This window comes from Brassica napus, chromosome C6 (assembly GCF_020379485.1).
Source record: "Brassica napus cultivar Da-Ae chromosome C6, Da-Ae, whole genome shotgun sequence".
NCBI classification, from domain to species: Eukaryota; Viridiplantae; Streptophyta; class Magnoliopsida; order Brassicales; family Brassicaceae; genus Brassica; species Brassica napus.
Window position 1 is genome coordinate 43,460,051 of NC_063449.1, and position 12,677 is coordinate 43,472,727.

A 12,677-nucleotide genomic window follows, 5' to 3' on the forward strand; every position below is an offset into this window, starting at 1 on the left:
GACGTTTAAGCTAGCTTTCAAAGTCAGACAGTCGTGAAGACCAATTATGTTGAAGAAGCGAGAAAAAGCAACAAAAAAAGTCTCTTCTAATTCAAGATGGTGGTTATACTAGTAGGAATTCGCATCTTGCTTCCTGAATATTGATCTATTAACTGTAGGGTTGACTTTCAATGTTTAACTTCTCAGACTGTGTGATGGAATGATACAAACGTGGGACCTACTAAATGGTAGTCGTTTTTTTTTTGCCATAAATGGTAGTTCACTCGTATCATCGAATGTTAAGCCACTTTGAAAGTTTCCACATCTATGGAGCATTTTTTTTTTTTGTAAAAAAACATCTATGGAGCATTGTTTTAAGTTTCATTACATTATCAGTTTTCGAATCGAGTCAAATCATTTCGATTTTGTGTTGAAATACCACTTTGTTCTTTTTTTTTTTTTTTTTTTTGAACAACAAATACCACTTTGTTCTTAACTATCCATTTTCTACGTTGGAGTCTAGAGGTTACATAGATAACAATGTAAATACATTGAAAAAGAGGATATGCATCCTCAGTCAACACAAACCCTATAGAGTAAAAACTCTATAAATTAATAATGTTGATACTATGCCATTTTATTAATTTATAGAGTTATTTAATTTACAAAAAGTTTTTTCTGAATTTTTTATATTTTATAATATTTTTTTACAAAATAATTGATTTTACCATATTTATATTAATTAATTTTTTGAAATTCGACTTTCACATTATTGTTATTGTATTATTTGGTGTATATGAAATATGTTTATAAATTTTAAATGTGGTTTAGGTATAATTTTACTAAATATTAGTAAAATATATTGAAGTGTTAAGAAAATAAAAAAATAATTCTATTGTGAAATAAAGCAAATAATACAACTGTTTGTTTGTACTTATATAAAATGTATATATACAAAAATTATTAGTTTATCATTTTAACGGGACCATATATGTATAGGATTTTCTAAAATATTATTATGTTATTATTTTATCGATTTGTATCATATTTTGAACCGACCCAATTTGGTACGAGAAAAATTTATTAATTTATAGTGTTTATTAATTATCGAGTATTAATTTATTGAGTTTCTACAGTAATCCATAAACTCAAAACATAGATAGAAAGATTTTAAGTGCAAAGTATACAAACAATACTTTTAGTCATTTCACCGCTCACACCAACAAATTAAAACAAGAGGAAAAAGTTACAAATAGATTTTCAATAGCCTAGCAAGTACCACATACTTTATTATACTTGTGCATGATTTTAATACACTAATTATGCTTACCAAAGATTATTTGAATTCGTAAGACATAGTCTTCAAATATCCTATGGTCTAGAACTGAAATATTTCACTTGGCATGGCTAGTGGAATATAAGAATAGTTAGTCTCCACTGTTGCGAAGTTAGCATCTAATATGCTATTGTTGTTCTCCTCTATCTGCATTATTTCACCAACACAGCAACAAAGTAAAGCGTTAGGGCAAATCAGTCTAAATATCATTGGAATGTTGTGACTATATCAAGATATGCATTTGGATATAACTCTCTTATAGATCTCCAACTTCATAAGATGTGCAATTATAACAATTACATACTAGTAAATTTGATACCTTATCGAGGAGATACTTGTTGGCATTTTCGAGGACTCCTTCCTTCACACAGACATACAAAACCGTTGAGCAATGTTAATTTAATGTTTTTTGTTTTTCATTTTCAAAACCAAAATCCTGACTCATACGTACTGATTTATATGAAGCTGAATATACAATGATGTAATGTGCTTACCTTGTTCCTCAAGGATTGAATTTCTTGAAGCATAATCTCCATCTGCAACATTACACAAAAAACTTCTTTGTAATAGAACATATAACTTTTTGCCAAAAAAAAGAGATATGCAGTAGAAATTCTATAAATGAATAAACACGATAAATTAATAATTTTTTTGTTCTCGAGTTAGGCCAGTTCAAAATATGACACGAATCGATAAGATAATAAGATAATATTTTTTTAAGTTAATCCAATGTAAATATATAATCCTATTAAAATCATAAATTAATAATTTGTATATATATAATTTATATATGTACAAAAAAATAATTCATCTATGTTTTCTTAACATTTCAATATATTTGACAATAATACTATAAAGCAACACTTAAATTCTATGAAAGATATTTTATGTACACCAAGTAATATAATAAAATATAAAATATATTTTCTAAAATTTAATTAATGTATATATATGGTAAAATCTAAAAATGAAAGTTTTATAAATTAATAACTCTATAAAATAATAAAACACCATAGTCCCAACATTATTAATTTATAGAATTTTACTGTATAATTTTCCTAATCTTCAGTATTTAATATTTATTTTCCGTAACATATTGATTGTACATCTATACAAGCATTAATCTCATGTATACCTTAGCAGAGCGGATCTGAGAAATCCAATACTCAAGATGCTTCTCTAGCAGAAGAAGTTCTTCAAGATTCATCGCCCCATCTCCTCCTCCAAACATATAACTGAATCCATTTTATTATTACATATGCATATATGTATGTATGTATGTACGAATTTATAATCCATAAGAACATGCATCCATATATGCATATATATATGTATGTATGTACGAATTTAGTAAGGAAGTAGCTAATGTGTAAATAACTAAATATATACCTTATTCCTTTCTGAAGCATCTCAACCTCTTTCTTAAGCACATTGACCTCATCTTTCGGATCCTAAATAATCAAATCTCGTTTCAATGTTTCTATTATTTGTAAATAATAATGTTAAGTTACAATTAGGGACCATGTCCGTACTGACCGTACATATAGACAGACGTACATGTATTTATTCCAAAAATGTATAGATATCATGCATAAAAAAAATATAATGGAGTATGTACATGGTTCCGCGCGTGCCAATGACAACAGCTTAGGGCTACGTTTTTTAAGTGTCTAGGGCAACTTTTATCAAAAGACTGTGCTGAGATAAAATAATATGATACTTCGTTCGAAATATAATGGGATTAAAGAACAAAAATATTCAAATATTTTTAAAGTGTTATATGGGTATTGTTGTATCTAAAGCATCTTTTACTTTAACAGTAATAGTTTGAATTGTTTTGCTTTACCAATAAAAATTGAAACAAATTACTTGTTTTTGTTTTGTTTTTGTTTTGTTTTTTTTTTTCATTTATACTTGTAGTACAAACGTTCCACAATATGTGAGTGGCTCACACTAGTTGATAAAATTAATAAATCAGAAAATGGGAGCGGTAATTGCAACGACTGTTTACTTCATAACTATTAATTTCATGTATAATCGGAATCTGGTGCCCTACCTAGCTTGCAGACTATTTTAATTCAAATCAGTTAATTATGAACAACGCCCAACAGAGTCTCGCTTTGCATGTCCACACGTGTTACCAAATAGCATAATATCAAAATAAGGAGTATATTTATACAGAAAAAGAAGAAACAGAAAACCCCATAGAACGAAATGAAAAGAAATGATTAACGGTGTTTATGAGACGTTGAGCACCGGCTAATTTTAATAAAACCAAAAATGGCATAACAACCAAACAGTTTCAAAAATTGATTCCAAAACTCAAAGAGAAAAGTTTTATAAGTACGCAAGGAAATAAAGAATTAAAATGAAAGAGAGGAGAGAGACGTACAAGATTTGGGGGTTGAAATTGTTCTCGAGAAGTAAAAGTAGCAGAAGAAGAACCACGATGACCACCAGTACACTTCAAGTACTTATCAATCACCCCCTCCATTGTTCTGTTTTTTATAAATCAAATTTCTATATATATAAGTTTCTATTTAACTACATTAAAACACAAATAAAGGAATTCTTGAAAAAAAACAAAAATACATATATGAAGACTATGAGATATATAATACATTAATACCCTTTAGTTGCAAGCTCAAAGAGCTTGCCCTGAGGAGAAAAAATTACAACACCAATCTCGGCGTCACAGAGCACAGAGAGCTCCTTAGCCTTTTTGAGAAGACCAGTTCTCCTTTTGCAGAACGTTACTTGTCTGTGAACCGGGTTCTCGATCCTCTTCAGCTGAATTTTTCCACGAACCATCTCTATATGATGCTTTTAAGGTTTGGATTTGTGTTTTTGGATTTGCAGTTAGAACGTGGATCAACCTCTCACTAGTTTGAACTAGCTTCAAGGTTCCCCACTTACTGTTCGGTTTCTCTTTTTTTTTCTTCTTGGGAGAAAACTGTGAAGTTATGACCAAACTCATGACACCTTCTTCTCTTTATATATAATCTCCATATACAGATTCCCCCACACCCACGCGCCCCCCCCCCCCCCCCCCCCCCCACACACTCACTTCTGTGCTTCTTAAAACACCTTTTTCTCCACAAACCCTCATTTCCATTTATATTTAATATATGTATGTGCCCATATATGTTATATTATATGTAAGTATGCATTCATACAAAGTATATAGCTACACAAGCGAAAGCTCCTTCTAAAGCATTGTTTGTTATTTTAATGGGTTTGTATATCACATGCCCTTTCTTCTCTAGCTTGTATAAAATTAACTTTTAGGTTATACTTGATTGATTGATCTTACATCGGATGTGACATATGACTTGGCATGCACTAACTGATACAACATGTATACTATATTTATATAAAATTTAACTATATTATAAAATACCTAATAATCCAAATATTTTTCTAATTTAATAGGTTATTTGAAGTATGATATGAAGAATGTACTTATCATTGGTATAATTTCTAGTTTGCTACATAATATACCTATCAAAGACCAATACTCTTATAGCTTACTTGTTTTGACTGAATTCCTATCTAAGAACGAATATATATACTCGATCAATGCTCATCCGCACAACAATAATCATTGAAACGTTGATGAAATTTATATCAAGGTCAATTAAGAAATTTAATGATAAGAACGACACTTTTGGTTTCTTATATATATGTTCAGTTATATACTGGTCGATGGGGATTCTTAGCCCACTTTTAACCACTAAAAGTACAAAACAAGTGATGGACATTAAGAAATAAGCATAATTAGTCAATATCTAAAGTGGGTATTATGTTCATCTCATCGTGGTGGAGAACCAATGACCTGCCCACGTTAGGTTCCAATGTAGCCTTTTTGGCTATGTAATATATTTATCTTCTTTTTTTTTGGTCAAAAATATATTTATCTATTTATTTTCCATTTCAAAATGTTTTTTTGGCCATCTTGCTTTGCCCTTTGTCTACGTGACAACTCCTGAATCTTATTCTTCAGCAGTACGTGGTTTTCAACTCTCTTTTCTTCTTGGAATATGGAATTACTTTTCCTATACATGCATAGAAAATGCGCCAATTTATTCCAAATATATACCTATATACATTAGTTGTTTATTTTTTATTTTTAACTGAACATTAGTTGTTTAGTTAATCTTTACAGATCATATGAACGAACTTTTGGTTAAGCATACTTATTTTAAGGAGTAATGATGTACTTGTAACCATTTGTTTCTCTCTCTTAAACCCACTCATATCCTACATTTGATGTAACCGGAGATAAAGTTCGGCCAAAATATAGAGATGCAAAAAATAAACAAAAATAGTACGAGGCATTGATATTAGTAAGATTTACGGCTGAGCTTCAGAAACGGGTTGCTGTACAAAATTGTGACCCACTAACTACTTTTTTTTTAATTACTAATTTTCTTGTTTAACTTACTAATGAAAGTTTTACAAATTAATGTCTCCAGAAAATGATTATACCTTTGTAGTACTAACAACCACAATCTGGGGCAAGCAACTGTCTCACAGTTTTTACTAAATTTGTTTCATTCTTGTATTTATTTCCAGCGTAAATTATAACATCCAAATTAAATCACACCATGAAGAAGTAAGGATTTAATGAATGAAAAATCATCTTCCTTTAGAGATATTTTTAGCTAATACTCCCTCCGTTTCGCAAAGAGTGTCACTTAGACACTTTTCACACATATTAAGAAACTCATTAAAATGCATTTATGTTTTCATTAATATCACATATCTAACCAATAGTATTTTAGATAAATCGATTTATTTATAAAATCAAGGTATTTTGCAATTAATTTTCAGCTGAAAAGTTGTATAAATTGCATTGATATTGTAGAATGACACTCTTTGTGAAACAAGAAAAATGAGCTAAAGTGACACTTAATATGAAACAGATGGAGTATAAGAGTATAATCCTTTTAATTAATTTGATTCATTTATACAAAATCTAAATCTATTTGAATATATTCAACACATTTTTTCTATAATAGATAAACTTTAAAATGTAAAAATAGAGATTAGTTTATCTCTAATATACTTTTTATAATACAAAAATGTTATATTTCACTCTATATGAAAAATATCATTATTATATAAATAGAAAAAGAGCGTTCATTTATTATAGAAGAATATTTTGGATAGAAATTCACATATATTTCATAATTCTTCTATTAAAAAATAAAAAAAGTAGAAGTTGGTTTCAGATTGTTTAAATATATGACAATTTAGTCGGGATGTATTCAAATAATCATCTTTTTGTAGCCAAGGTTAGTATCCAAGATATTATCAGAACGGGGCTCCTCTACAAATGGTTTGAGTTTGCCGGCCACTACAACATAATAGAAATGTTGTGGAAGCAAAGTTCTAACTAGCTAAAATAGTACGTGGTCAAAAAATGTATTAGGACACTACATTACTATCTTAATCCTTTTTAAAATTTGGTTCACAGTTTGAACAGTCTATTTCTAAGACAGAAGGATAAAGAGGGAGACGTCTATCTCTCTATGAGGTAGGTACGATGGACTGATGGGTCAGTTACGTAAGCAAGAAGGGAGTAGAATTAATAATCTTGGCAAATCAAAATTCAAACATGCAAAATCCAGAAAGTGTGTGTTCGATCAGTTACTTCTGTTGCCTTGCATCTTTGATCTCATTGGCTCTCAAGATCGTATCTATGATTGACACATGGTTTATTTTTCTTGTCTAGTAAGGCCATAAAGCGTCTTTTTATTCCCCACTCCCTATATTTTTATGTATTTAATTTTATATTATTTAATATTTATCCTAATGCGTGCTTTTAGTTTAACTATGGGTCCGAATAGAAGAGCGGGACAAGTGCAGTTCTCTTGTACATGCAGTTTTTCCGCACTGCATTCATCATTCACCTTTTTCTGTTTGTAAAAGCAGTTCAAGCGGGAAATCTGCATGCAGTTCAATATTTTTTGTCTTTTTGAGGAAAAAGCATGAGATCTGCATGTAGGTTTCACCCGCCAACATTTGGTGGTGTTGATCTGCTTTTTTTTTGTTTGGTCAATAAAAATATTTTTGTTACAACACATAACTTTAAAAATATATTTATCTAGTTTTATGAATACAATATTTTTATTTATTTTATTTACAACTTTAACAATACAAAATTATCATTCTCTACTTATTATTTTTTGTCATATAATTTTTAATTTTTATAAATAAAAAAATAAAAGAAGTATAAATATCTTATAAAACATTTACGGGCATTTCAGCCGATCCTATAACATCTAAGATATTTGTTTAGATATCTAAGTGTCATTTTTATTGTTTTAATATATGATCTATAGTTTTAAACTAATTTTGTCATTCATAAGTTATAATAAATTATTTGATCTGGTTTTCTCCTGCATGATCTGTTTGATCTTCACTTGTCCCGCTTGATCTGCATTTGTCCTGCTTGATTGATCTGCTTGATCTGTCCCGTTTGAACTGTGGTTCGAATCCTATGAGTACAATCCGATCTGAGAGTGGTTTTCTTGAGTTAAATTCAGTATAAACATTAATATAATAGGAGTATGTGATAGACTAATTAGTAGAATTATTACACATTCAAACCAATTATTTTTGGGTAGATGGACCTTAACGGTGACGTTAACCTTCCTGGAGTATATTGATTTCGGGTTCGCAAAAATTTATGTTTCAGCCAAAAACTTTTTGGTAAGAAAAATAATATAATTTTTTTAAACTAAAAATAATTTTTTTTTTTTAATTTCTGCAGCTACGACCAGCACAGATCAGTGACTTTAACAGTTTAACGTATTAAAAAAAAGAACCAGTGACACCATCTGCATCAAAAATATCTCAACTCAAACCTATCACCACAAAAACTAATATTTTATTACGAAAATATTTCAAACGCTTAAAAATCTATGTCAAATTTTTTTTATGAGAAATTCTTGGGTTCACCATCCAATAGTGTTTGAGTATTTGATATTTGATATATTTTAAAAAAGGAAATAAAATTAAATATCCAAATTATATTATATTTTTAAAATAAAATAAAAAAAATACATAAAAATAGTTACAAAAAATAAATTAATTAATATTGTTAAGTCTTCAGCAAAATACTAAACCCTATACCCTAAACCCTAAACGTTAAACCTTAAACTTTGGATAAACTCTAAACCGTTGGAAAATCTTAAACCCTAAATCATACATTAAAAACTAAATTTTAATATAACTAAACCCTAAATCCTAATCATTAAACCCTAAACCCTTGGGTAAACCCTAAACCTTTGGGTAAACTCTGAACCCTTGGATAGATCATAAACTCTAGGTTTAATTTTAAATATTTTTGATTTAGAGTTTAAGATTTATCCAAGGGTTTAGAGTTTATCCAAGGGTTTAGTGATTAGGGTTTAGGGTTTGGGGTTAAGTGTTATTAAGATTTAGTTTTTAATGTATGATTTAGGGTTTAAAATTTTTCAATGGTTTACGGTTTATCCAAGATTTAAGGTTTATAATTTAGGGTTTGGAGTTTAGGATTTACGGTATAGGATTTAGTATTTTGCTAACGGTTTAACAATATTTATTTATTTATTTTTTGTAACTATTTTTATGTATTTTATTGTTTTGTTTTTAAAATATAATCTTATTTAGAAATTTAATTTTGTTTTCTTTTTTAAAAGATATCAAATATCAAATATTCAAACATTTTTGGTTGGTGAATTTAGAGGTGAACCCAAGAATTTTTTTTTTTTATTTGAGAGTTTGGTATGACTTTCTTTAATTTAGACTCTCGCATTAAAATAGTTGAGCGATACCGAATAATAATGCCCTTAATTTAATACATATGTATGCGTTGTATATGAGTCTGTCATGTACGTGTGAAGGAAGGATAATGCTTAAGACTATGAAGGAAACAGAATAAACGACAGTTAAAAAGGAGAAAATACAAAAGTTATTATTAATATCTAAATTTACAAGAAGCACTAAACTTATGTAGTAGTGTTCCCAACTTCCCATTGAATCATTGAATCTTTAAAAGAAAGGACTAGATGCCTTAGGATAATTAAGATTGCCTTTATATTCTTATTAATCCTAAATTAGTTATGCACTATATATTTGGTTAAATACATTTATTATTGGAGGAATCATTGTACTATTATTTTGGGGCTGATTAGAAAACTTTGTAAAAGTTAAGCATAGCTAACTTTGTTACAGATTAAAATTTAGTGTCTTTAGTATTTTTTAGAAACAGTTCTAGAAAATAAATTTATAACGATAGAAGAATTTATAAACAATAAAATAATCTATGACTCAAGTTTGTTTAAAACATATATAGTTTTTCTTTGAAACTTAAAATATACTCTTTCCGTTTCAAAAAATCTAAATTTAAAAAAGAAATTGTTTAAAAAAAATATATGTTTTACATTTTCAATGTATAAATTAATTGTAAATTGTAAACTTCAAAAAATATAATGGTGTTTATAAATATTTTATTGGTTAAAAGTTGTGGGGGATAATTGATAACGGAAAATAATGCATTGGTAATTAAAATCTGATTTATTTTTTTAATAAGTGTGAAAAAAACCTAAAACATACGTCTTTGTAAAACGGAGAATATATAGTTACTATCTCAAACCAATGATAGAAATAGATTCCAACCTATTCATTTCATCAACTAATAATCTTTACAGCGATTAAACACTCAAATCAGATAGAAGCTCCAACGGACAAAGTTCTTTACTCACTTTTACATACTTTTGAGTGTACCATTTTTAATTGATTAAGATTGGCTTAGTCATTATAGAGTTTTTATAAAGGAAATTCTTGCTCTTCCTCCCAATAGTTATTGTGATCTTCCTCAAATGTGCAGGCAACCTGAACCATAAGAGTCATCCATAAATCTCCGACGATAGATCTTTCGTCATCTTTCATAATAACCATCCATATAGCAGACGTACCCAACTGGCACAAAGGATATAAGTCTACTATTGTATCCCGAATAATTATATAATTTTTTATAGGATAAATTAGTAAATATGATAAAATCATATGTTTACAAAATTATTTATAAATAAAGAGTTCCACTTATATCATAATCTAAATTTTTTTTATAAATTTATGCATACAAATATTATACAACTTCATTTATACAACATTATCTGATGAGATGTTTATAAAATTCCTGAATATGCATAAACAAATGCAGTCAAACAATTAAGAGAACAAATATTTTGTATAAAATGATATGAGAGAAACAAATTTCCCTCAAAGAATCATTTTTCTATAAAAGAAATTCTAGCATTACCAGATCAGCGATGAATGATTAAAAATGAATCTTTAAAGTCATTAATATTTATTCAATAATGTTATAATTAGTGGTGGTGATGCGAGACGGGATGCAGTGGAGCATCCAGCCATCCACAAAATGGTGTCACAGCTTATAGAATAATCCGTACACCAAGTTGATTTTTAACAAACGCCAATTTGATTTAGCTAAATGAGAAATATGCAGGCTTTTGTATTTTATTGCGTTCTATTTATTTAACAATGTTTTATGATACCAACACTAATATTTTGAGGCATATGCCATATTTGGGAAAAACTATAATTCAAAAAAAAATACTATCCTTCCTTTTCCCATAACAATCATAACAATACCATACATTAATTATGGAGAACAATGTGAATAATTACCTCCAAAGTAATTAACTAGTGTTCAAGTACTTCTGCTATTCTTCTGTACCTCGTTTCTGTGCACCAAACGAATTTTATTAAGAAGAGCTTAAGTACTTTTGTAGAAACTTGTGACACAAAAAAAATTGTGGAAAAAATGAAAGCCGAGAGATCCAGATTTTGATTTTATTTTCTTGTATTTTCAGCACCAACTACTACCAAGAGTGAGATAGCTTGTGGAAGATAAACTAGGCACATACAAAATTGTGGAAATATTGATGATCCTCATTCCTCACATATGTGTCAAATCGAGGTGTGGCGTAGACGCTTAGTTTCGGTTGGTTTTCTCAATTCGTCGGGAGGAAGCAGTAATAGCTAATAAGGAGAACATAGAGCGAAAATCAGATTAGTTAATTAGTGGTAGACTGGTAGTCATGAAAGAAAATGAGAGAATTATAATATACTAAAAGAAAATTGATTCGTATCCCAAAATTTTGTCATAGATTTGTTAAGAGGCATCACTGAATTGTCATGAATTTGTTGAATCCGGACAACATTATTGTAGCTCATAAACTTGTATATAATCTGAAATTTCACCAACAGTGGTTTATAATATGGTACATTTGTAAGGCTAATAATGCAATGAATTCAAAGAAATTTTGATTACTTTTGGTGCTAAAATTAAAGACTAACTGAAAGGATTGATCTAAAGGATCATGAAAATCTTTTTTTTTTGTATTCTTCTAATTATCATTTCGTTAAATTTAAAATAGGTGTTTAATATTAAAATAATTAACAAAATAAACGATAATAAAAATATTTTCATGATACTATTTTAAATTTAGATAATTATCATTTATTGTTTTAGAGTTTTATGGTTATTTTATATATAATCGTTTAAATTAATTATTTGTATTCAGTTTATAATTTGATTAATAAAAATTAAGAGTTTTTCGAAATATCTTTTTGCATCACATAAGAAAGGAGGATCAAGTTCTTATTTAGGCCTAAAAAAATAAAGATGTTTATCCATATAAATACAAAAAGCTTAAGGACATGCTTTCAAGATGGTTTACTTTACCACACAGAAAGATGTCATCCACAAAGTCATGCATGAGTTTAGCAATGCCAATATACATCATATGTTTCAAACTTTCAAATCTATTTGTGCAACTCTCTACTAAGTGCAATGGTTGATTTTTGATGAAATTCTTAAGAAAAATAAAAAGACATTAGGTTGTTAAGGAAAATGTGTCTCACAAAAAAATAATGGAGAATTAGGGTTTAGGGGACATATATTCAATGTTTCAACCAAGCTTTGCTGGTCACATTCCCCAATTGTACAAATATCTTCCCTTTCGAACAAAACTATTTCGGATTTAACATCTGTACATCAAAATCATCAATTCCCCCTCAACTATATAATTCGATTTAAGATGATATATTTTGAACCAAAGATTATACAACTAAACCATAATGTGAAAGGGCTATAAAGTTAAAGCCCAAATACAATTTATTGGGGCAGGTTGTCATGATCAGGTCCAACACTAAGTTTTTTTCTGGGTAAAGTTAGAACCTTTGTTCACTTTTTGTTACGTCTTTTGTTTATTATCAACACTTTTCTTTTCATCTAGTTTTTTCATATATATATATATTTTTTTAATTTTATCTAGTCTTTTTA

The 12,677-nt window shown here is 28.5% G+C and overlaps 1 protein-coding gene across 1 annotated transcript; it reads right to left on the reverse strand.

Annotated features, from left to right (window-relative positions):
* Nucleotides 1-1,115: 1,115 nt before the first annotated feature.
* On the reverse strand, nt 1,116-4,299 carry LOC106381088 (agamous-like MADS-box protein AGL12). The gene is made up of 7 exons (XM_013820948.3): nt 3,945-4,299; nt 3,708-3,813; nt 2,705-2,766; nt 2,451-2,550; nt 1,810-1,851; nt 1,635-1,676; nt 1,116-1,462 (listed from the first exon to the last, which is right to left on the reverse strand). Exons 1-7 carry the CDS (start codon nt 4,124-4,126, stop codon nt 1,358-1,360), a joined length of 639 nt encoding a protein of 212 aa, XP_013676402.1. The 5' UTR covers nt 4,127-4,299; the 3' UTR covers nt 1,116-1,357.
* Between the last annotated feature and the right edge of the window lie 8,378 nt (nt 4,300-12,677).